At 36.0% G+C, this 24,187-nt stretch overlaps 1 protein-coding gene across 10 annotated transcripts in view; it reads left to right on the forward strand.

Moving 5' to 3' along the window:
- Positions 1–24,187, forward strand: part of RAPGEF2 (Rap guanine nucleotide exchange factor 2) — a 240,526-nt gene that overhangs the window by 138,805 nt on the left and 77,534 nt on the right. For 3 of the 10 annotated variants that reach the window (XM_069493501.1, XM_069493502.1, XM_069493503.1), the window contains exon 1: positions 13,862–14,274. The exons of the other annotated variants lie outside the window; for them this stretch is intronic. In XM_069493501.1, the coding sequence (XP_069349602.1) occupies positions 14,215–14,274 (60 nt within the window). In that variant the 5' untranslated portion in view covers positions 13,862–14,214. Of the gene's footprint in view, positions 1–13,861; positions 14,275–24,187 lie in introns of those variants that run through there. 10 annotated transcript variants of the gene reach the window in all.

The raw sequence follows: 24,187 nt of genomic DNA on the forward strand, positions 1-24,187 counted from the left end.
GGTTGCACTTGGAAATTGAAAGTAATAAGGGTGTTGTGTAGCAAGTCATGCAATATTTCAAGCAATTTATTTGTCAGAAAGATCATTGCCACTTTGTCCTGCCTCTTATTGTGAACACTGGTGGCTCTCTGTGCTTGTACATGTTTTAAATATACTTGGCTAAAATTTAGCTTTTAGTCACAATAGCAAAGATGCTTTTCATCTTCAACTGTTTCCTTTCTTATCATGTGATTTTTTTTTTTTTTTTTGTCATGAGATTTTGCAGAGCTACATGCTGATTTGAAAAATGTCTCTTTTCTTTGGAAAAATCTGCTTTGATATTCAGACCTATATCCTACCAGTACTGAATTAAAATGATCGGTTTTAAGTTGTCTGTTTTCACTGTTTGAAATATCGGGTGATTACAAATGTTCTCTTTTGGTTTTGCATCCAGTGTTAAAACATTATTAACTTGAAATGCCTTTCTGTTAGCTAGGAGATATTGTTGACCTCTGGACAAAACTCTAGCATTTTATGGAATATATAGATGTTAAGTTTTAAATCATTTGCTAAAGGAAATATTTTGATTACTTATTAAAATAATATAAAAATACCTATTCACTTCTCTGCATATTTATGTATATAAAAATTTCCCCTTTATTCTCTCCAAAAAAATTTGGTCATTTTCCATAATATCTTAGTAGTAAACTTTAAAAAATAACTGATCAGTTGCAAACCTCCACATTTTTTAAATAACAGCTTTATTGACATATAATTCAATACCATACAGTTTGCCTATTTAAAGTATACAATTTAACCAAAAAAAACCCCATATAACATTAATTTTACTGTCTTAACTATTTTTAAATGCACAGCTCAGTAGTGTTAAGTATATCAGTGGTAAACTTGTGACAGACTTGAATGTACCCATTTCACAGATGTACCTCACATCCTTTGTGATCACTGAAATTACACATAGGCTAAAAAATAACTTAAGAGGTATTTTGGAAACAATAATTGTAGAATCTATTGGAAAAAAAAACTTTTACTGAATAATTGTATTAGAACAATTTCTTATGGACTCAGTAAACGATCAGATAGCCTTTTATTTCTTAAATCTTCCTTTTTGTCTTTAAAGTGGAAGACAGGTGGCAGTTGGATGTAAGATGGAATTTGCAATAGCTGGCCTAGAGGAGAAATAATGTAGCAGCAGAGTGGGCCAAATCTGTAATATGAAAAAGAGAATATTCAGGTTGTGTTAACCTTTACTCAGATGCCTATGAGGATAGCAATGATAATCAGTCACTTGTGGTTTTAGTACAATCCCGAAGGCATTTGAGAGTGTTAGAAAATAAAGTTAAAACCTCAAAAATAAGTTGTAATATTTCCCTTTCAGTATTTATTAGCACACTTTATAAGCATTTCTTTATAAAAAATTTTACATTTGCTCTTGGCCAAGAGGCCGGGAAGCAATATTTCTTTGTGAAAACCTTTAAACCAAATCTTTAAAAAGCTATGTGAATCATCAAGAATTTTGGATTACTCAGGAAAGTTTTTAGGAAAAAGATTTTTTTGCCATTTGCTAATTTTTGAATCAGTATATCCCCAACCAACTGGGATGTAGGGAATACTTGGACATCATTGATATTCTCAATGATATTGGTGCACTTGGCATGGTCGTTACTGATGAGCACTTGACAGCTGCCATTTTAACATTTTCTTGTTGGTATAACCTTAACTTTTTGTACTGACTTTGGCTGGACTGGACGAGCAGCCAACCATTCTGCAAGTGGATTAAGTTGTCAGTCAGAGGGTTCTGCTGAAGTGGGTATAAACACAGGGAATCTGAGGGCAGTTGATAACTGTGCATTCTTTAAAAGAGCTAAGAGGCTAATTGCTTCCTAATTGCAGCAGTTCTCAAACTTTTTCATATCACCATACAGCGTAGGTATGTAGTAGGCTACACCATCCAGGTGTGTATACGTATACTCTATGATGTTTGCACAATGACGAAATCACCTGATAGCACAGTTTTCAGAATGTATCCTGTCATTAAGTGACATGTGACTGTATTTGAAACTTCTTTCTTCTAAAAACTCTTACAGTATTCTGGAGTTCTTTTCTTTTTTTTTTTTTTTTTTTTTTTTTTTTTTTTTTGAGACAGAGTCTCACTCTGTTGCCCAGGCTAGAGTGAGTGCCGTGGCGTCAGCCTAGCTCACAGCAACCTCAAACTCCTGGGCTCAAGCGATCCTCCTGTCTCAGCCTCCCGAGTAGCTGGGACTACAGGCATGCACCACCATGCCCGGCTAATTTTTTCTCTATATATTTTTAGCTGTCCATATAATTTCTTTCTATTTTTAGTAGAGATGGGGTCTCGCTCTTGCTCAGGCTGGTCTCGAACTCCTGAGCTCAAACGATCCGCCCACCTCAGCCTCCCAGAGTGCTAGGATTACAGGCGTGAGCCACCGCGCCCGGCCTGGAGTTCTTTTCTATCTTTGTTATCCTCTACTTTGAATAACTATTGTCTTTTTTTTTCTTTACTGGCTCCTTTATTTCTTTTGTATCTAATTAAAGATGCTGCCTTCAGTCTTTTCCTGTCCACTTGCTCTGGCTGTGTTAAGACATTAGTGGCTAGTTTCCTTTGTCACTGCAAAGGGTGACTGACAACTCATGACTGTGCCCTGAGGTTCAATGAACTACTAAGGCAAAGTAATGATCTGAGGACATAGAGCTACCCTTGGAAAGGAACTAGAAGTGTTGTCTGCACTCCTCAATTTTGAAATGGTAGGTCTCCCTTGGTGAAAAACGAAATCGCCACATGAATATTCTATGTGGTAAGCAGTCACCATAGGCTCCTTTAAATAATTGTGTCATTTTCTTCCATACTGTGTTTTTACTTTTACTGTAAATACCGTGTTTTCTAGTAGTTTATGTTTACTGTTAATATCTTGTTTGTTTTGTTTTTGTTTTTAATCTTAAAAGTTCAGTGAATTGAGTAGCATAAATTTTAAAATTTTGATCCAACAAATTTTTATTTTGCTTTATGTTCTGGAAAAAAACATTTATTTCCTATAAAACACAAGCCATCAAAAAATAGGTTTTATTATATGTTTATACTAAATATATGATGACCAATACATTTTGCTTATGTCTGGCACACTGTTGAATGGACCAATGTGATTTCTGAAGTTCATCCCTGATTTCTTGATTTTCTTGTGTTATCCTATTTAAAGTCTTAGGGGTTAATTGTAGAATGAATGATTGAATGCCTTACTCTATTCAGTGGATCATTATAGATTTATGGTTATGTGTTAATACTGTGAAATGTTACTTTATGGCACACCTAGGAGATGTAATCTTCCATGAATATGATCCATATGGCCAGTTGTGAGCAATTCTAACAATTGTAATTGTCTCATATATACGATTAAATATTCTAGTATTATCTTTGCTTTTTAAATATCAGCATAGTAATAACTGATAATTTCAAAGTGTAACTAAAATATGAATAGGTAAAATGCTCTGTTTTCCTTTTTAGAGCTGCTGAGGAGAGGAAGAAATGAGGGTGTGTGGTTTGGGCTTTGTTAGTTTATTCATTAATTTATGAGAAAGAAGATTAAATGTTGTCGTCTTAAACTCATGTGGCCGTATCTGTAGGTTGAATTTTTTTTCTTTCAAGAAATCATTTAAAAAATTTCTGTGGCATTTAAAATATTTTCTATATTGAGATAGTCTTCTATATTTAATTATTTTCCAGGCAAGTTTATTTGGAAACATTTCCTGTCTGGAATATATTTGATTACAACAAAAGGGCAGGCACAATTCTATTCCTGGTAGTGAAGGCCATTGGTTAATGCTTCCTTTTATAATTAATGTCCTTTTCTTTTAGAATGAAGACTATTAAGCCATTTTTAAAGCTTACACTTTTGGTATTTATTTCCAGACATTAAATTTTTGAAAATGAAAATGTGTTTGTTAAAAATTAAATTTGAGGCTGGGCACAGTGGCTTATAATACTAGCACTCTGGAAGGCGGAGGTAGGAGGATCTTTTAAGGTCAGGAGTTCGAGACCAGCCTGAGCAAGAGTGAGACCCCCATCTCTACAAAAAATAGAAAAATTAGCGGGGCATGGTGGTGAGCACCTGTAGTCCCAGCTACTCATTAGGATGAGGCAGGAGGGTCTCTTGAGGAGGATGCCCAAGAGTTTGAGGTTGCAGCGAGCTGTGATACGCCACTGCACTCTAGCTGGGGTTACAGAGCAAGACTCAAGAGTCAATAGCGTCTTTTGAAAGCAGGTAGTATCTTTATGCCATTTTATATATACTCTCTGTATAACAGATAATATAGGTCGGTGCAGCACCATGGTTATATGTTGATGTCTGTAGATCAGACTCACAGAATCAGCATTATTTAGTATTTCTAGGAGTGGCATTATAGATCTACCTGCATTAATAATTCTATGCAAGGATATAAACACAAAGATATCAGTCCCAGCCAACTATACAAGATTAATTAATGGGTTGGCCAAATCTTGTTACAACTGACTCTTGTAATATTTTGGAAGGCGTAAAACTGACTCTTAATGAATGTTTGTAGTATACAAATCTGCCAGATGTTTTCTCATATGTTTTGTTAATTAAACCAACCTGCAGTTCTGAACACTAGGTGATGGTATTTCCTGGCTGGGGGAGAAGCACTCAGATAGTAAATGTTAGCGATGGAGTCAAATATGGACATAGGTCTTTTCCATTCCCAATCCAGGAAATTATTGATTTTTAAAAATGAATTTAACATATATTGCTTTTTGTTATTTAAACTTGAAATTCGATGCAAAGGAGATATGTATCAAATAATTTAACCACTATGGATGCCTACTGTTTAACTATCTTTGAAAGAAATAGTCTGGAGCATAGTGTGAAGAATGTGAAGAAATGATTCCTGAGTTATATTTGCAGCAATGATAGACTTTGGTTGATTCATCAGTCTCTTGTCGCAAGTGTTTTCCCTTTTCGGACCATGTAGCTCTCATCAATAACGCACAGCTTTTTTTTTCCCTTTTCCTTTTAAACCTTTCTAGTTTCGTTCCAATACAGGAATTTCACTGTCAAGTAGTGCCATTTTCACTTTTCACTGTTAAGTAGTACCATTTCATAACAAAGAGATGACTGTGTAATTAGTGTATTTAGCCCACTTGTATTATAATAAGAAAAGCCAAAATCTTGCTGAAAGGCCTTTTTATAGGTATGACTCTTTCATGAACTGAAAATAACTTACAGTTGTCTAAAATTAGTCATGGTTTTTAGAGATGAAAAAATACCACTCATTAAATTGCTAGCTTCTGAACCAGAAAATATTGGAAAAATTTTGGTCATATTTAAGAACATTGAAAAATTATGTTAAGTAAATTGAGAGGGTTTATAAAAACTTCTGTAAAATTTACTAACTAGTTGTGTACAATTTTTAATAATTCAACTTACTGTTTAAAGAAATCACCTTTCCCTGATCCACTTCTAAGTTTGGCAACTTTTAATTTTTCAAGTAAGGATGTTGTAAAGAAAACTTGTAACTATTATCCAGTTATCAATATCATTCTTTTAAAAGTAAGGACATTTTAATATTCTCCCTCTCACTGCCAAAATAGAAAGACAAAAGTCTTTCAGTAAAGGATAGTTACTACCAGGAAATCTTATCCCAAGATAGATGCACTTGCATTCATGTAGTGTCTCTTTTTCTGTCCTTCCTTGTCATATACCACCCTTTCCACTGCTGTTTTGTCACCAGCTGATGTTTGGTAACAGCCATAGTAGATGAGACCACCTTAAGAATGTGAAAAGATTTTAAGAATCTCCCAGTTGTACCACGTATTGCAGTTTGTTTATTTTTTCTTTATAGTCACTGACATTAAGCCTCTGGTTTAAGATTTTTAAATTGCAATGTGAGCTGGTATTGGGGGGATTGTCTTTTATCTAACGTGTGTCAAACTTGTGTCCCAGTGCCTGGTATCAAGTAAGAACTTAGTAAATAATAGCAGTGGTTATTTATTATAGGAAAAGGCTAATTGTTAAGAAACTCTTCTTGGCAAAGAATTTGTGACTAAGACCCCAAATGCAAAAACAATGAAAACAAAATTAAATAGGATTTAATTAAACTAAAATGCTTCTGTACAGCAAGAGAAATAATCAACAGAGTAAGTAGCCTACAGAATGGGAGAAAGTATTCGCAGACTTTGTATCCAGAGAAGGACTAATATCCAAAATCTACAAGAAACTCAAGTCAGCAAGAATAAAACAAATAACCTCATTAAAAAGTAGGCAAAAGACATGAACAGACGTTTTTCAAAATAAGATATACAGATGGCCAATAAACATATGGAAAAAATGCCCAATATCACTAGTCATCAGGAAAATGCAGATTAAAACCATAATGAGATATCACCTTACCCCTGTCAGATGCAGTGAAAAGGGAACATTTACACATTGTTGATAGGAATGTAAATTATTACAATCTCTATGGAAAACAGTATAGAGATTCCTTAAAGAACTAAATGTAGACCTACCATTCGATCCAGCAAACCCACTACTGGGTATCTACCCAAAGGAAAATAAATCATTATATCAAAAAAGACACATGTACTTGTATGTTTATTGCAGTACAGTTCGCAATTGCAAAGATGTGGAATCAACTCAAGTGCCCACCAATTCATGAGTGCTTTAACAAAATGTGGTATATGTATACTATGGAATACTACTCAGCCACGAAGAAGGATAAAATAATGCCTTTTGCAGCAACTTAGATGGAACTGAAGGACATTATCCTAAGGGAACTATCTCAGGAACAGAAAAACAAATACCACACGTACTCATTTATAAATGGGAGCTAAATGATGGGTATGCATGATCATACAGAGTGGTATAATGGACTTTGGAGACTTAGAAAGGGGAAGGGGAGGGAAGGGATCAAAAATTACCTATCAGGTACAATATACACCATTTGGGTGATGGGTACACTGAAAGCTCTGACTTCACCACCATACAGTTCATCCATATAACAAAGAAACACTGGTACCCCTTAAATCTATTGAAATTAAAAAAGAAAAAGAAACTCATGTTTAGCTGAAATCTCCCTCTAATTTTAGTTCATGGTTTCTAGATCTCTGCTGAAGCAAAACAAATGAATATTAATATTACATTTTCATATAACTGCTTCAGATATTTAAAAAGATCCTATTCCTGTAAGCCTCTTCTCTGCATTAAACATCATCGGCCTTTGTAGCTTTCCTAAGCACGTTATCATCCAGGTTTTCTACCGTATGAATACTGTAGTTAACTCATTATTTCTCCTAGTTACTGGTTGCCATTGCTTACATAAAGTCCTGCAATACTCTACAATACAGATTACAACAGAACTTCCTGTCTTCCTTGCTTTGGACATCATACATCAGATAATGTACCCTAAAATTTTATTAAGGTTTTTGGGGTTGTGCATTGGATCATAGAGAGCTTTTGGCTAGCTCAGTTTCACAGATAACTCCTTCTACCTCCCACTGCCCTGTGAATTGTTCCTCAAGTCTGAGCGCCCCCATCCTGTACAAGTGGCATTTTGATAGTACACTTGTAGGTCTTTATATTTATCCCTGTTAAACTTAAATTTTAGTGGTTGTAGCCTATTCTTTTTACTTATCAAGTTATTTAAAATCCCTGATTTTGTCAGTAAAGAAGTTAAACATCTTTTACAGTTACACTACCATCCTATGTCTATTTCCTTATTTTAAAAACTGTGAAATAATACTTCACAGGTTAGTTTTGAAGTTTAAGTGAAATCACTTATATATTCATTCTTTTTTAAATTTTTTTTTAAATTTTAATTTTTAATTCTTAAGGGTACCTAATAGTTATATATATTTATACTTATGCATTCCTCTTTTGTTTTAACAATTACTTGTGGCAAGTACAGGGGAATAAAACATAATCTGTTGTCGCCAATACCAGATAAATAAAATGTTGTATAGTTCCCGACCTCAGCTAATTTATAGTCCAGTTTGTGATACAGTAGTTCATGTGTTTTTGTTAAATAAAAACAAAATAATTGGGGATTAATAACAATTCATTGTGTTCATGCAAACATATTAATCACAAAGAAACATATTACCTACCAAATTAGGAATACAGATACTAATTCTTTACATTTGAGTGTTCCTTTGTGAAATATTGTAGTAGGAAGCCCTGTCTGAAGCCCTTGTCCCTAGAAAAAGCATTGAAATGATTTGCAGCTAGTATTCAAGGACTTCACCTCTGAAACCTTGAGCATTGTAAGATGAAGAAGTCTGGCCTTTTTAAAAAATAAGTTCTAGGAAATGAAGTAAGCTTTGTTAAATATGCTATTAATGTCTGCTCATTTTTCAAACAAGTGCATTTTTAAAAGCCCCAGGTTGGAATTTCCCACTGACTTACAGGCTTCTTTATTTTCTTGGTTTTTCTGCATGCCTCTATCATGTCACCTTGCTATCTTTCTCTTCTAACATGCTCTGTATGAATATTAAGCATATTTATTATGGATAGTTGCTACATCAATTTTTTTTTTTTTCTTTTTTTGAGAGGGTCTCACTCTGTTGAAGACGAGGTTCCTTTGCCTGGGCTAGAGTGCAGTGGCATCATCATAGCTCACTGCAACCTGAAACTCTTGGGCTCAACCAATCCTCCTGCCTCAACCTCTGGAGTAGCTGGGACTACAGGCATGCGCCCCCATGTTCAGCTAATTTTTTACTTTTTTGTAGAGACTGGGTCACTATTGCCCAGGCTGGTCTCAAATTCCAGGCCTCAAGCAATCCTTCTGCTTCAGCCTCCCCAAAGTGCTAGGATTATAGGCATGAGCCACTGCACCCAGCCTAATTTTCTAATTACAAATCAGATGCAACATAAACAGTTTGCTGTCAGGAACTTTTTTATTAAAGAGAGAAATAGCCTAAAGATTTCATATCTCTGAAGTATATCTGGGTGATGTTTTTTTTGTTTTTGTTTTTTTTGACATTGGACATTAACTCAAGTAACAGACTCCTAGTATTTCTAAAGCCTCTTTTAAAATCCAACACAGATGTTTATTCAGCATTTACTATATTTCAGGCATTACATTGGTTTCTTTCATATTTTATGTTATAATTTATTTTTAATAATGGAGCTGAAGTACCATTTCATTTGGTCAAAGCAGAGAAATAAAATTCTAGCCCGGATTTTCTGTAGGACTGCTTTGGGTTGGGGTGTGCCATTGGCCTCTGTGGTATAACCAAGAATGAAACAAATGATGTGGAAATTAAGGCTTGAGTTAAGGCATAAGAGTCAGATAATTAACTTTTCTTTTTAGAAGAAAGTATAATACTAATGGGGGATGTATTGGGTTTAGGAAAAGAGAGGTAAAACTTGTGATCATACCTACCATCTTTTGTTTTGCAGTGGCTTAGTTCTTAATTGGCTTGGTATATTTATATAAAAAATAGCATTTTAAATGTCATTTTTTTGGGAAACAATAAAACATTAAAAATCAAATTTATAAAATTTCTTGTTTCATAGTATCAAAAAATAACTTCCTCCTGCCATACCTGTAAGTTCTTCCCAACCTCTATTATTTTTCTTCTGCGGTAGAGGGAAGAGGAAAGAAATCAATATGTAACTATCGAGTGCAGTGAATGGTATTAGAAACCTAGAGTTGTTAGGATCTATGGATAAACATTGCATAAGTTCTAAATATGATTAATCATTTCTGAGAACAGCAAACCATTTATCTCAATTTCATAGTAATTAGAAAGTGAATACTTTAGGTGGAAAAATATAAATGCATACAATGCTATTAAATTTAATACGGAAAGCCTTTACATTGCATAGTTTCCTGAACTGTGTAGTTTCCATCTTTTGGAACATTGTTGCTAATAATTTACAAGTCATTGGATGTTCTTGACACAGGGCAGACAGTTGTTACATGGTCCTTTTTCTTAGCTGGATCCACTTAATGCTACTTGCTAATCTAGATGGTTAAGGAACAGGGTAAATATAACCCAAATTAGGGCTACTTCAAGATAAGTGTGATTTATTCTTGTTGGTGTAAAATTTAGAGTATGTGATTCTCCTAAATCTTGTGTTTGTATTTTATTTCTTAAGCAGTGTTTGGCATATTATAACCTGGCATAATTGTGTTTCAACGTACAAGATAGTGTGGATTATAAAATTTTCATATTACAGTCAAGAGTTTTATGATACGAAGCTATGTAGGTTGTAGGCATAGAGCCAGGCTGTGAGAGAGATCACACCAACTCAGCACAGAAAAGCATCAGTGCCTGAGGATGTGTGATTTTCTTACCTCATCTGTCAGGTTCCCCGATTAGGTTAGTTTCCTTCTTGAGAGAAGTGACACATTTTTCCAGAGAGAGGCGAGCAATGGGAAACCTTCATATACAAGGTCAGACACCGTCAGCATGAGAGTAATTTGACTTGGAGAAGAATTTTTGGCACATGGATGTGTGGGATGTGGGCTAGATGGAAGATGTAGAACTGGATTTTAGTCTTTGGCCGTTTACTTTTTTATTGTGATAAAATATACATAACATTAAAGTTTACCAATTTTAAGTGTACAATTCGGTGGCATTAAGTACATGCCCATTGTTTTGCTACCATTATCACCATCCATTTCCAGAACATTTTTTGTCTTCCCAGACGAAGCTCTTCTTAAGCAGTAACACCCCAATCCCGCCTTCCCCCGGCACCTGGCAACCACCATCCTACTTTCTGTCTACAAGAATCTGACTACTCTAGTATCTAAAAAAGTAGAGTATCATATAGTAGTTGTCCTTCAGTGATTGGCTTATTTTACTTAGCCTGTTATCTTCAAGGTTTATTTATGCTGTAGTGTGCAACAGAATTTTATTCCTTTTTAAGGCTAAATAATGTCCCATTGTATGTATATGCCATATTTTGTTTATATATTCATCTGTTGATGAACTCTTTTGTTGCTTCTACCTTTTGGAGACAATTACTTTTAAATCATTCGTTATGTCTGTTATAGAAAAGTATTTGAAATCTTGACAGGAGCTAGTTTATAAGAGCAAATATGGTTTTGCCAGTGTCCATTCCCAGTGAGTGGAGAGTTCGTGCATTCAAGGGAAATGTGAGTGCCTACAGTGTGCACCGTGCTGGGTGCTGTAAGTACAGCGGTGCGCACAGACATGGCACGGCCATTGCGGGGAGTAGAGTGTAGTGGGGGAAGCAGACACCAGCTGCTTAAGTAATTTCATCACTAAATGTAAAATCACAACCTTAATAAATAAGTGCTTAAGTGAAGAGGAGGGCATTTCACCAATATACTTTTGGGAGTGGAGGGGTGGTCAATCAAGAAGGGGAGGTAGGAAGAAAGTTTCGGGCAGAGGAAATAACATATGCAAGGGCCTTTTGCCCATCAAGGAAGCAAGAGCAGCCCAAGCAATTTGCAGTGCAGAGAGTGAGCATGAGCTTGGTATAGGTCTGGAAAGTGTATAAATCATGCAGGTTCCATGGCTTCCCAGTGCTCCTGGCATAAAGACCAAAACTCTTATCATAATCTTGCCGTAGGAAGCCGTGGAAGGGTTTTAATTTGTAAAAGGGGGTCAGTGGATGAGGGTAAGATGATCAGACTTTAACTTTTAAAGATCTCAGGAGGTAATATGATAAATGAGTTGGGTGGATGGGATTAAAATTGAATCCAGACAGTTTATTAAGGAAACTTTTGCAGTTCTCAAAGGAAAAATTAATGACTGGAGTGGGATGATAGCATCAGAGATGAAGAGAAATCTAAATTTGAGAAAAATTAGAAAATTTAATAAACGGATATTGTGATGGATTGGTCATGGAGAAGGGTGTTAAGGAAAATTCCTAGATGTATAGCTTGTATAACAGGACCACTGTGGTTTTTCATTTGTATAAAATATATATAACATTAAAGTTTACCGATGTTTACAATGTTCATTTGAGTAGCGCACAGGATGAGGGAATGGTGAAAGCCAAAACAGGTTCTTGAGAGATTTGGTTGTGAAGTGGGAGAAGAGATTAGACTGTAGCCATAGGAAAATATAGGGTTTAGGGAATGCTTCTGTTTCCGTTTTGTTTTTGAGATGAGAGAGACCTGCACGTTTAAAAGTTGGTGGGGAGGACCTCTGGTTGTCGGGGAGAGGTGAAATATATGTGGGAGAACAAGGATAATGGCTAATGGATAATATAAGAAGTTTAAGAAAGGGTTTGGGGTGTGTGTGGAGAAGGATCCAAAATAGTGATATGGAGGGGGAATGGTCAGCTTTAGATATGAGGAGAAAGAAGGAAAGAGAATAGGTTGGGCACACTCTTAGGTAGAGTCAAGGAATCCAAGTTAGCAAGTATTGACAATTCCAAAGTCAATTCTTAAAAATGTCACATTTTCCGTATCTGTTTTTTATTATGTATACCATTTATAGATCTGATTGTGAGAAACTGACCAGTGTTTCAGAGTTGAAACATCCTTATCCTTTCTTCACTATAATGCAGTCTTTCAAATAACCTACATACCTTGGTGAAATAAAGAGTTTATGGTAGAATAATGTATCCTAATTTAATTTCAACTCTCTACCTTTAGAAGTTTGGTTAATTTAAAAAAAAAAATCAAGACCTGGTCGGGTTTATTTTTATATTATTTGCAAGGCAGTCTGTGCATCTGTGTGTGTGTGTATGTGTGTGCGTATGGGTGTTTGTGAAGATCACATCTTTTAAATTTTTACAAAGCTTGTCAAGTATGCATTTTATAAATTTTTGATAGATATTTGTTTACTGTAGCACAGTGATATCTGAGGGTGGGGTAGAGGTCACATAGATTCCTTTATCTTCACCTTGGTGAAAAATCATGTTTTAGTTCAAAGCTGTTCAAGTAAGTCCTTGCTCCGTTTTCCCACCCTGTCTTCAGTGATATTATTTGGAGTCAGCAATCAATGGATTCCATCCCTCTGAGACTTGCTTAACCTACAGCCGCTGATATAATACAGGCAAGAGCTTGTTACTTTATCTGATTTGTCCATTGCTACCTTAATGACTGAAATGGTTAAGTAGAGGAGGGGGCGAGCCTTAAGGAATGTGTGTACCATTTGAGCTGAATATTTCAGTGTATATAGGGAGAGGGAGGGTGAGAGAGAAATCCACTTACATCACTAGAACTGCATTGAGTGTGAGCCTTGCAGGTTAAGAGACAGACTACAGTGTCTTGCTTTCTGCAGGAAGCAGCAATGCCGTTTGTTTCCTAAGAGGAATTTTTTATTTAGAAAAGGAAGCTTTCTCTCTACCCAGGAAATGGCTTTCCTTGTGCGTTGCTATGCCAACTGCCTGCAGCCATGGTCCTCCAAAGTAAGCACAATAATGTAATTATATTGGTGTATTGCATTCAGACTCATGATTCTTGAGATTGTGTGTGTGTGCATGTGCTGTGTTTCTGTTAGTGACTCTCTTGCTAGCAGGCATGCTTGTGTTGAGTGTGAGGGACAGACATCATTAAATTAAATGTCCATCAGTGTCATGCTGCTAAGATTAATTGTGCAAACTTGGTTAGTGGAGTGGGACAGAGATCACTGGTCACCACTCTGTCAGCATCATTAGCAGCTAGGGAGGAGGTCCCGATTCACACGCTCTGCCCTGATTTTTTTTTTCCTCTTTCTTTCTCTTTCTTTTTCTCTTGGTTGGAGGGGTCTGTATGTGCGATTGCAAATGAAACAAGGGTGTTACCAATGCTTGGCTGAATGCTAACGCCAGGTTCTTATACCACCCTGACTAATATAATTCTGTATTAAGCCTTTTAGAGGGGAGTCTGTGTGCAGTCAGCCATTTTAGCTTTTTTCTTTTTTTTTTTCCTCCTTTTCTTTTGCCTCTTGTTCTTCAATCTCAGAAATGATCTTGTTTCCTTGGAAGACCGAGAGCTGTATGAGGTTTTCTCGGTCTTGTCATAGCCTGAGATGGTTAGAGTTTCAATGTTATAAAAATGGAGACGAACACCGTTGTTCGGATTCCTTTTCTGGTCTACAAGTGTGAAGGGTTTTTTAAGCTTACCAGTAGTGACACTTTAAGCTGCAGCTTGGTTTTCCCTCCTCCCTCTTTTTTTTTTTTTTTTCCTTTTTTTTTTAATTTAATGCTGTAGAGGGTGACTTGCCATCGTGAGAGATTGGTACATGATGTGTAAATTCAGTTCAGCATATGTTTCTTCATTATGAAACCACTAGCAATCCCAGCTAACCATGGAGTTATGGGCCAGCAGGAGAAGCTCTCAGTAAGTATTGCAAACGCTGCTTGTGCTTTGGCAGCACGTCATAGAGAACTGCTTTAAAATGGGAATTGTTGCTCTTTCTCTTCAGGGAAAACCGTTTTTTAGAGGGTATAATAGTGTTCTCGGAGGAGGGGAGGGTAAATTACAACTGGCTTGTTCTTCCACTTTTGTTGTAATTGAAAAAAATTTTAAACGAGACCAACAAATCTTTTAAAGCAAAATCACTAACATTGAGAAATACTGGGCAGCTGATTTTTATAATCAGAAACTAAAGCTTGAGAATTCAGCTTTAACTTAACACTTGAATAGTTTTCAAAAAATGTTTCTGTAGTTGAATTTAATGAGAGATCACGAGAAAGGTTATTGAGAACGGGAATCTGTAGTGAGGCATTCACATGTAGGTTTGAGTGGAGGGAGAGGTTTGGCTATTGATTTGGTAATAAAACCATCAGTGGAGCTCCTTTGACTTCTTAATATGTACTAACAGTGATGAAAACACAGAATATTTTTTAGTGCTGTGAAAAAAATTATTGCTTCTTTATAATTGATCCCATGAGTCAGCTATGCGTTTGTCATGCTGAAATCCCATGGGCAGCTACTGCTGTTTCTGAGAAACACTTTTCTATGCCTCACACCAAGTCAGAGCCTCCTGTTTCAGGAATGTGAGTTCTCACAGTGCTACTTTTCTATCACCATGTTGGGAGTTTTCTGCTGTCACACTAATTCACATGATTGATACATACACGTACATACAAGTGTTTTAAATATGCAAAATGAAAATGCATAAATGTAGGCAGCTTACATAGTGGTCTAAGTGTTTTTGAAATGTCTACTTCTACATGTTAACATCTAGCAGCTTATTACATTACAGTATAGAAATTGTCTTTTATGTATTCTAAAAAGATGAGATGTTAAACTTTAAAAATGGATATAAGTCGCTGAGGCTTTGTAAATTTATAAATAGCAGGCCATGAATTTAGAATATTTAGATGCTTAGGTTCATGAGTATAATTTGATTTTGTTCTTTATGAACAAAATTGTTAACTAAATCTGAAATTTTCTTAGATGAAATGAATATTAAGGCGTTACCTCACCTTATGAACGAAAGAGGATGTTTTAAGGCAATAGCTGTGTTGGGAGCCCAGCCCCCTCATAATGAGGTCCTTGTGGCGCTTCACGAATTAAATGTCTTTGGATCAGATCCAAAAGAAGACCAACCTCATATTTAATTTCACTAATAGGAAAGGTTGTTATAGAGAAGTTCCATTGTAGTTTTTTATGAACAGGGCCCTTGAAATTAAACTCCTTTAGTCATGATTTTTTCCAGGTAAAATAAGAGTTACTAGTTAAAATGTACTTGAGGAACCTTACAAACAAAATTTAAACCACAGACCCTTTATTTACCTTTTTCATATATCCTTTTCTTATAATGGAGGGGGAGGGGATTTTTAAATTAATAATAATATAAATTTAATGAACAAGGAAAACTATTGAAACTATTTACTGGTAGGGAGAGGAAAATATATTACTAGATTTGTGCAAACAAGACCAGTTGGGACAGATAACACCAAATGGTACATAAATAGAGTGCTGGGTATCTATTCCGTAAGCGTATCTGTTTCTTGACAAGTGCTTTATATTTTACTAAAATTTAGTGTAATACTATGACAGCAGTAACGCCATAAAATAACTTAGGATCGAGCAATTTATAGAAAACACAAGTGGTATTTCTCATAATACTTTGTTAGAAATTAAAATACCAGAATTTGCCATCTCAGAATATCATATGCAGCAGAGTTGGAAGCTTATGATATCACAGCCTTATACTTGTTGACTAATCCTTTGGTTATCTAGACTTCGCTGTTTAATAATCAGACCTTTAAGTTGATGATTATGTACAAGGAGTTGAATAAGAGAATAAATTACTCTGACTCGCACATAACAGGTGATTCAGTAAAACAGTTGTTGGGCAAAAATAAGTGAGAACTTATTTCAACCTATGAGGCTTTATGAGTATAGTGTCAGTGCTAATTTCAAATGAGTAAAATTTACTAAATTCACAAATATTTCTATTTTTGCGTCTTTGACTACAGAAAAAACAAAAATACTACTTTGCGGAGGCCATTTTTTTTTAAAGCTACAGTTGGGTGCAAGAAGTAAACTCAGTTGTCTCACTTTGTGAGAATCTTTCAGATCTTTTATTCTCCGCCCCCCCCCCCCAATATTTTTGTCATGGGCTTTTAGTCTTTATTCATTTTTTATCTTAGGGCATATGTCAGTTGCTGACACATAATAGATGTACAATAAAAACTGTTGGATTTCTCACTTAATTGAATTGTTGGATTAATGAAGTGTCATTTTGCCCCTTAAATTTTATATATCATACCTCCTTCCCATCCCTATTCTGTATGGTCAGTTGATAACATAACACTAAAATGAATACCTGTGTGTCACCAAAAATGCACCCAGCACTGGGCTGTATTTTTATAGTCATGTAGGCTTTTTTATTTAGTCTTCAGAGGAATCTTTTGATTTTTGTGAACATAAAAATATAAAAATACTTTTTTTTTGAAAATAGGAGGAGACTATTAACATTTCAGAAATGTATTATGAAATTGCATTTTTCAAAAGACTACTATGGACCATCAGTTGTAAAGACTGTTAATAGATGTTAGATGAAAAAAGTTTTGTAGGCTTGATAAGTTGGGGAAAATGTTGGGATAGTATTAAAAGTCTCATTACTCAATTTACCAACTATTTTGTTTTGTTGTTACCATGGAATCCCTCTCTCCCCATTTTGCCCAGCGCAGATGCCTTTGGAAAGTCTGCTATATAGAACAACTTAGAAACTTTGTAAATTTTTAGAGTAAATGAATTTGATGTTTTTAAAGTGATAACCTGTTTTCTATTTTTACATTTTTATAGAAATTGATTTATGAACTGTGCTGTACTTATAATAAACCACACCTCAAATCATAATTAAATAATAAAAATAGTGGTATACATAAGAAAGTACCTGGATCTTTATTCCCTAAATGTAGAGAACAAATTGCAATAGGTAAAATTTACTGAGCATTTAGTGTGTGACAGATACTATATTATATATTATCTGACTTAATTCTTAGAACCAACCTCTCAGGAAAGATATATTGTCAGCTTTTTAGAGATATGGAACTGAATTTTTAAAAAAGTTCTTTTCAAGGGCATATACTAGTAAATGGTAGAGCCATCACTGGGACCTACATTTGTCTGATTTCATAGCCATCACTTTACCCACAAACTTGTACTAAATTTGTGATCAAATTTAGTCAACATTAGGTGTGTAACTATGTAATTATGAGAGCTGGTATTAGCTAGTGGAATACACAACTTGAGAAAAAGTGCTTGCTTTTTGCCCCCTTTACTCTTTTTCCTGGGATGTGTGACATTCCAAGTACTATTAATATAAAAGAGCAATGGTATTACGATCAAATTATTTTACAAAACTTCCCATTGCTTGGCTCAGTCAATAATGCATCTGTCCTTTTTAAATTACCTTGAGACTTGAGTTGGGATGATCGGGAATAGATGCCATTTAGTCCAGTTCCCTCCTTCTACTTTTCTGTGTTCGGCCCTACCATCATACACATTTTCCTTTTTGCTGCTCAACTCCTTAAAGGTTGGTGGGGCACAGTGGCTCATACCTGTAATCTCAGCGCTTTGTGGGGGGCCAAGGCGGGAGTATCATTTGAACCTAGGTTGCAGTGAGCTGTGATGATGCCACAGCACTCTAGCCTGGGCAACAGAGCAAGACCTCATCTCAAAAAAACAAAAACAGGCTGGGCGCGGTGGCTCATGCCTATAATCCTAGCACTCTGGGAGGCCGAGGTGGGCAGATCGTTTGAGCTCAGGAGTTCGAGACCAGCCTGAGCAAGAGCGAGACCCCATCTCTACTAAAAATAGAAAGAAATTATATAGACAGCTAAAAATATATATAGAAAAAATTAGCCGGGTATGGTGGCACATGCCTGTAGTCCCAGCTACTCGGGAGGCTGAGACAGGAGGATCCTTTGAGCTCAGGAGTTTGAGGTTGCTGTGAGCTAGGCTGACACCACGGCACTCACTCTAGCCTGGGCAACAGAGTGAGACTCTGTCTCAAAAAAAAAAAAAAAAAAAGCATAAACTTCATGCTTCAACTTCCTCTGTCTATTCTCTTTTTAACCTGTGACTGCCAGACCATGACCACTGTGTCCCACCAGAAGCACTGAGCTTTGCTGTTTCATCTCCCCCGTGTCTGCCCTGGTGCACCCTGGATGTGTCATGGAGCCCAGCTTCAATTCATGGTCACCTCTCTTAAGTCTGTACTGGTCATGACTCATTTATAGCCATAACTTTCATTTTCATCATTTCTTAAGCCCCTTAACCAAGAAAGATGTAATGTAACTTAATGATATTGTCTAATTGTTGTTTACTGTTTACTTAAGGTCCTCTATAATCTACATTCTTTCCCTTATAAACATACGAGAACTATGCTTTTTTTATGTATTTTTTTATTTAGGACAAGCTGGTCTGATTATAAACCATCAGGTTCATTTTCTTTTCCTATTTCTCAGCTTGCAGGGCTCTTGGTTTGACTTTGACTTGTTCCCTATCTCATATTTATCTCTGCTATCTCTGAATAGGGATTCAGTAGCACTTAATATGTAATGTGTAATTTTATTGATTCTTCTAATTGGCGCTTATAAATTGGTTTGGTGTTTACTGTTAGATGACAGATCATATCTTGGGTGAATTCTCTTCCTTCTGTGTGCCATGGGTTAAGGATATGGTTGGAGTTTAAAACTGTTTATCAGTTGTTAAGAGTACAGTATAGAGAATGCATTTCTAGGCTGGAAGAATAACATGTGAGGGCCCAAGGCAGGAAGATGTAGAAGAATATGAGGATACAGAGGGTTATGAAGAAAAACAGTGAAGTCGTCACTATTGGAGTGGATTGTGTTAGAGAGAAGGAGATCAATACTGGAGTGATGGAGTAGAGGATGGAGTAGAGGATATTAGGATACCTGACAAATTAATGACTATAATTTGAAGATCTAGCAAAGAAGTATAGCCTCCTCCTTCACTTCCCCCTCCTACCTCTTACCTAGAACAGCTTTAAGAAAACTCAATTTTTAAAAACGTTCTTTTATCCTACCATGACAGTCTGACCTTGTCTGTAAACATTGGGGAGAGTGTCTCTTTAGTATAATTTGAGTGATGCATTTTCCTTAGCAATGCTGGGGAAAAAAAAAAAAAAAAAACAGGACTAATTATAGATGCCCGGTTATGCCTCTTTTGGGGTAAGACTCTATCTCTTCATTATCTGGTGTTTATTTTGTCTATTATCACAGATGCATTTCCTGAGATGAAATAAACTTATCTCTTGGGGAGGTTTTCCACTGGGCTTGCTAACAGAGAGGCCTGAGAGGAAGCAATATCCTATTGTTTTATTCAAGGACAAGGTCATCTTGCCTTGGATTTGGGCCAGGAAACCCTGGCAACAAAATAGATCTTTTTACCCCTGTTAGAAGTGAAGAAATGTATTTAGAAACTTGCTAAGGCATAGCATACACTGCTTATATGTATAAGATAGAGCTTTCTTCAATACCATAGTAGGACATATTAAAGTAAGATCATTGCTTTTAGTCAAAAGAAGTATACTTCATATTCTTGCTTTTAAATATTGTTTAGTAATGATCCATTTTAAAAACTACCTGAAAATAAAATCAATTTAGATTAGTGAAAAAGAGAATGATCAACTTTAGGAAAAGAAGAGAACGCTCAAACTGTATCATTAAAAGCTCAATTATTTTTTCTCCTTTAACTATTTAACAATAGGAAGATCACTAATCATAGTTTCTTTCTCCATTTAGATGTCATATTTTATATTTTAAATACTAATATTTAATTTGTGCCAAAATAAATGCTCTATCGAGTTGATATTATAGGTATAATTTCCCTTAAATATAACCTTACATTTCTTTTTTTTTTTTTTTCTTTTTTTTGAGATAGAGTCTCACTTTGTTGCCCAGGCTAGAGTGAGTGCCGTGGCGTCAGCCTAGCTCACAGCAACCTCAGACTCCTTGGCTTAAGCGATCCTGCTGCCTCAGCCTCCCGAGTAGCTGGGACTACAGGCATGCGCCACTATGCCCAGCTAATTTTTCTATATATATTTTTAGTTGTCCATATAATTTTTTTCTATTTTTAGTAGAGACGGGGTCTCGCTCTTCTTCAGGCTGGTCTCGAACTCCTGACCTTGAGCGATCCACCCGCCTCGGCCTCCCAGAGTGCTAGGATTACAGGCGTGAGCCACCGCGCCCGGCCTACCTTACATTTCTTTACTCCACCTCTTTGATTTTAGGCTTGACCACATTCTTAAATATTTTATTCAGGTAATCTGTTAACAATTCCTCCAGAGTGAAGCTTCAGTTTTCTTTATTTTCCTGTGCTTAACAATAATCATGTAAAAATTATTTTTATAGTTAATCTAAATGCTTGATGAAATACTTTTTTAGTGCTTTTCTTGTATGCCTGGTTAAAAAAAAGAATAACTTGTTACTGTCATGTCTGTGGCAATCTTTATAAACTTTTGAAAGCCTTTTCTATTTAGATTAAATAACCTATCATTTTCTATTTTGGATTATGGTTTGGTTATGAGCTTTGCTTTTTAAAGATTTTAAAAATAGCCTGTAATCTTAGCACTCTGGGAGGTCGAGGCAGGAGGATCGCTCAAGGTCAGGAGTTCGAGACCAGCCTGAGCAAGAGCGAGACCCCCGTCTCTACTAAAAAATAGAAAGAAATTATCTGGACAACTAAAAATATATACAGAAAAAATTAGCCGGGCATGGTGGCACATGCCTGTAGTCCCAGCTACTCGGGAGGCTGAGGCAGAAGGATTGCATGAGCACAGGAGTTTGAGGTTGTTGTGAGCTAGGCTGACACCACGGCACTCTACCCTGGGCAAGAGAGCACCTCTGTCTCAAAAAAAAAAAAAAAAAAAAGAAGAAGAAGATTTTAAAAATAAAAATAGAGATATAATCATGTAAGTATGTATATATAAATGTACACATACATGTGTGTGTGATTTAAATGAAAGTTTGTAAATGTGTTCTCAAGGTCTCTGTTAATGTCCTTGTTCTAAGATCTTTTTGGAGCCATGACACATGCTTGCGATTATTTCCATTTACAGTATTAAAATGCCAATGCCATTAGTATCGTCTTAGGTGTTATACAGAATGGACTAAATAGAATAGTGGCTAATTTTTGGAACATAGTTTAAGAAGCTAGTACAGTAATATTTAAGAGAATATAACTATATCTTTGCTACTCTAAAGCACACAAAAGCAAGATATAACAGGGCACACTCACGAAAGCAACACATCGCATCAGACAGGTAGTTCTCTCAAACTCTTTGTCCTGCCACTGTCTTTCTTGTTGGTACAGAAACATCCATGCCATGAAGAACTAATCAGTTGTCACTCTCTGACATTTCTTATTAATTGAACCTCTAACATAAACCTTGTATGTAGGTATATTGCATTCTCTCTTTCTCTTTCACATACGTGTCTGATATATAGTAATTAATCTTATTTAATTACACAGTCTATGATATGTGTCATATCTGTATAGTTTATTAGTCATCCCCACCTTTGTTTCTTTTGTACTCTCAAGTCACTATATAAATATTCCCCACATGCTTCAGATCTCTTCATTCTGTATCAATACACCAGATCCTCCTCATCATAAATGCTGTTTTCAGAGACTTCTCAGGCATGGATCAGGCTCACATTTGTTAATAGAATGACAGCCTGAAAAATTCCCTTAGCATTATTAAGGTCATATTCTTCTTCAACAAACTCTAGGGAAATACATTATTGGTTTATAATATTGACATAGTTTGATTATTAAATGAAATATACACCCCTTCCCTCTCTATATATATAATCTATATATATGTACTTATTTCATGCATAGATGTGTCTGTGTAAATATGATTAATGTATAATCTCATTTCTAATTTAGATGTGTAGAAAAAGGTAGAATTTATTTTATTTTATTTTTTTTTTTGAGACAGAGTCTCACTTTGTTGCCCAGGCTAGAGTGAGTGCCGTGGCGTCAGCCTAGCTCACAGCAACCTCAAACTCCTGGGCTCAAGCAATCCTCCTGCCTCAGCCTCCCGAGTAGCTGGGACTACAGGCATGTGCCACTATGCCTGGCTAATTTTTCTATATATATACTTTTAGTTGTCCATATAATTTCTTTCTATTTTTAGTAGAGACTGGGGTCTCGCTCTTGCTCAGGCTGGTCTCGAACTCCTGACCTTGAGCGATCCACCCGCCTCGGCCTCCCAGAGTGCTAGGATTACAGGCGTGAGCCACCGCGCCCGGCCGAAAAAGGTAGAATTTAAAATTCTGCTTAGTTTACTAGTAAAAGTTGATTTTTCAGGAATTTATGCCCTATCTCTTATGACATATACTTTATTTTCTTACTACCCTATATTAGAGATCTTACCAATACAGATTACAATGGGGGCACCTTCTTGTGGGGTATTTTCAGTAGGCTGACATTTCACTTATTTTACTAAAAGTACCAGAACAGAACGTTATACTTTTCATGATAAAGGAACACATTGAAACATGACTGTAAAAAAGCTGTGAGAGTTTTAATCTTTTGATAATCTCTCTTTTCCTAGAAAAAAAATAATGAGTAAATTGGACATTTGTAGTCTTTGAAATATTGTAATATAAGTGGAATTTTTTTTTATTTTTTTCTCTGTCATTAAGAAATATTTGGAGTTAAGTAGAAGTATTGTGACATATAGTTTTTATGGGTATTATAAAACTGAGAAGGACTATTAAACATAGTACCTTTTTTTCGTTTTTCTTTTTTTCTTTTTCTTCGGGGGGTGGGGAGAATAGGGCCTTGCTCTGTTGCCTGAGCTAGAGTGCAGTGGTGTCATCATAACTCACTACACCGTAAGCTCAAGTGATCCTCCTGCCTCAGCCTCTTGAGTAGCTGGGACTACAGGCACATACCACCATGCCCTGGCTAATTTTTTGTAGAGATGGGCTCTCACTGTGTTGTCCAGGCTGGTCTCGAACTCCTGGCTTCAAGCCATCATCCCACCTCAGCCTGCCAAATTGCTGGAGTTACAGGCATCATCCACTGCACCCAGCTTATAGTGCCTTTAATAATAGTGAAAAAGAAGATTGCTTTGAGTTCCTTGTCAATAAAGATTTAGAAGGATTCTATAGTCATGGGGCCCCTGGCTGGGTTGGTGGGGGAAGGGAGGAGGTCAAACAGAAGTTACACCCCAGGTTTCCAGTGATTGAGAATGTAAAGGATTGAATTAGCATTTTCTGCTGGCTTGGTGGCTCACACCTGTAATCCTAGCACTCTGGGAGGCCGAGGTGGGAGGATCACTTGCGGTCAGGAGTTCCAGACCAGCCTGAGCAACAGCAAGACCCCATCTCTACTAAAATATAGAAAAAAAACTAGCCGGGCAACTAAAAATAGAAAAAAATCAGCTGGGCGTGGTGGCACACACTTGTAGTCCCAGCTACTCCGAGGCTGAGGCAGGAGGGTCATTTGAGCCCAGCAGTTTGAAGTTGTTGTGAGCTAGGCTGATGCCATGGCACTCTAGTCTGGGCAATAGAGCAAGACTCTGTCTCAAAAAAAAAAAAAAAAAAAAAAAAGGATTTTATACTTATTTGTTTTCTTAAAAGCATACTTTTGTTCATTTTATAAAATGGTAATTTAAAATATGAATATATGAGGCATCCTATTTATTGTTGAAATTAATGTCATTTGTGAAAACAATTAAATGTCAAAATCATTCTACCTTAGGGATAATATTTACCTAAATTTAAAAGTAATTTAAAACTATTTTATTTGGAAG

The sequence above is a fragment of the Eulemur rufifrons genome, chromosome 18, assembly GCF_041146395.1.
Source record: "Eulemur rufifrons isolate Redbay chromosome 18, OSU_ERuf_1, whole genome shotgun sequence".
In the NCBI taxonomy this organism is placed as follows: Eukaryota; Metazoa; Chordata; class Mammalia; order Primates; family Lemuridae; genus Eulemur; species Eulemur rufifrons.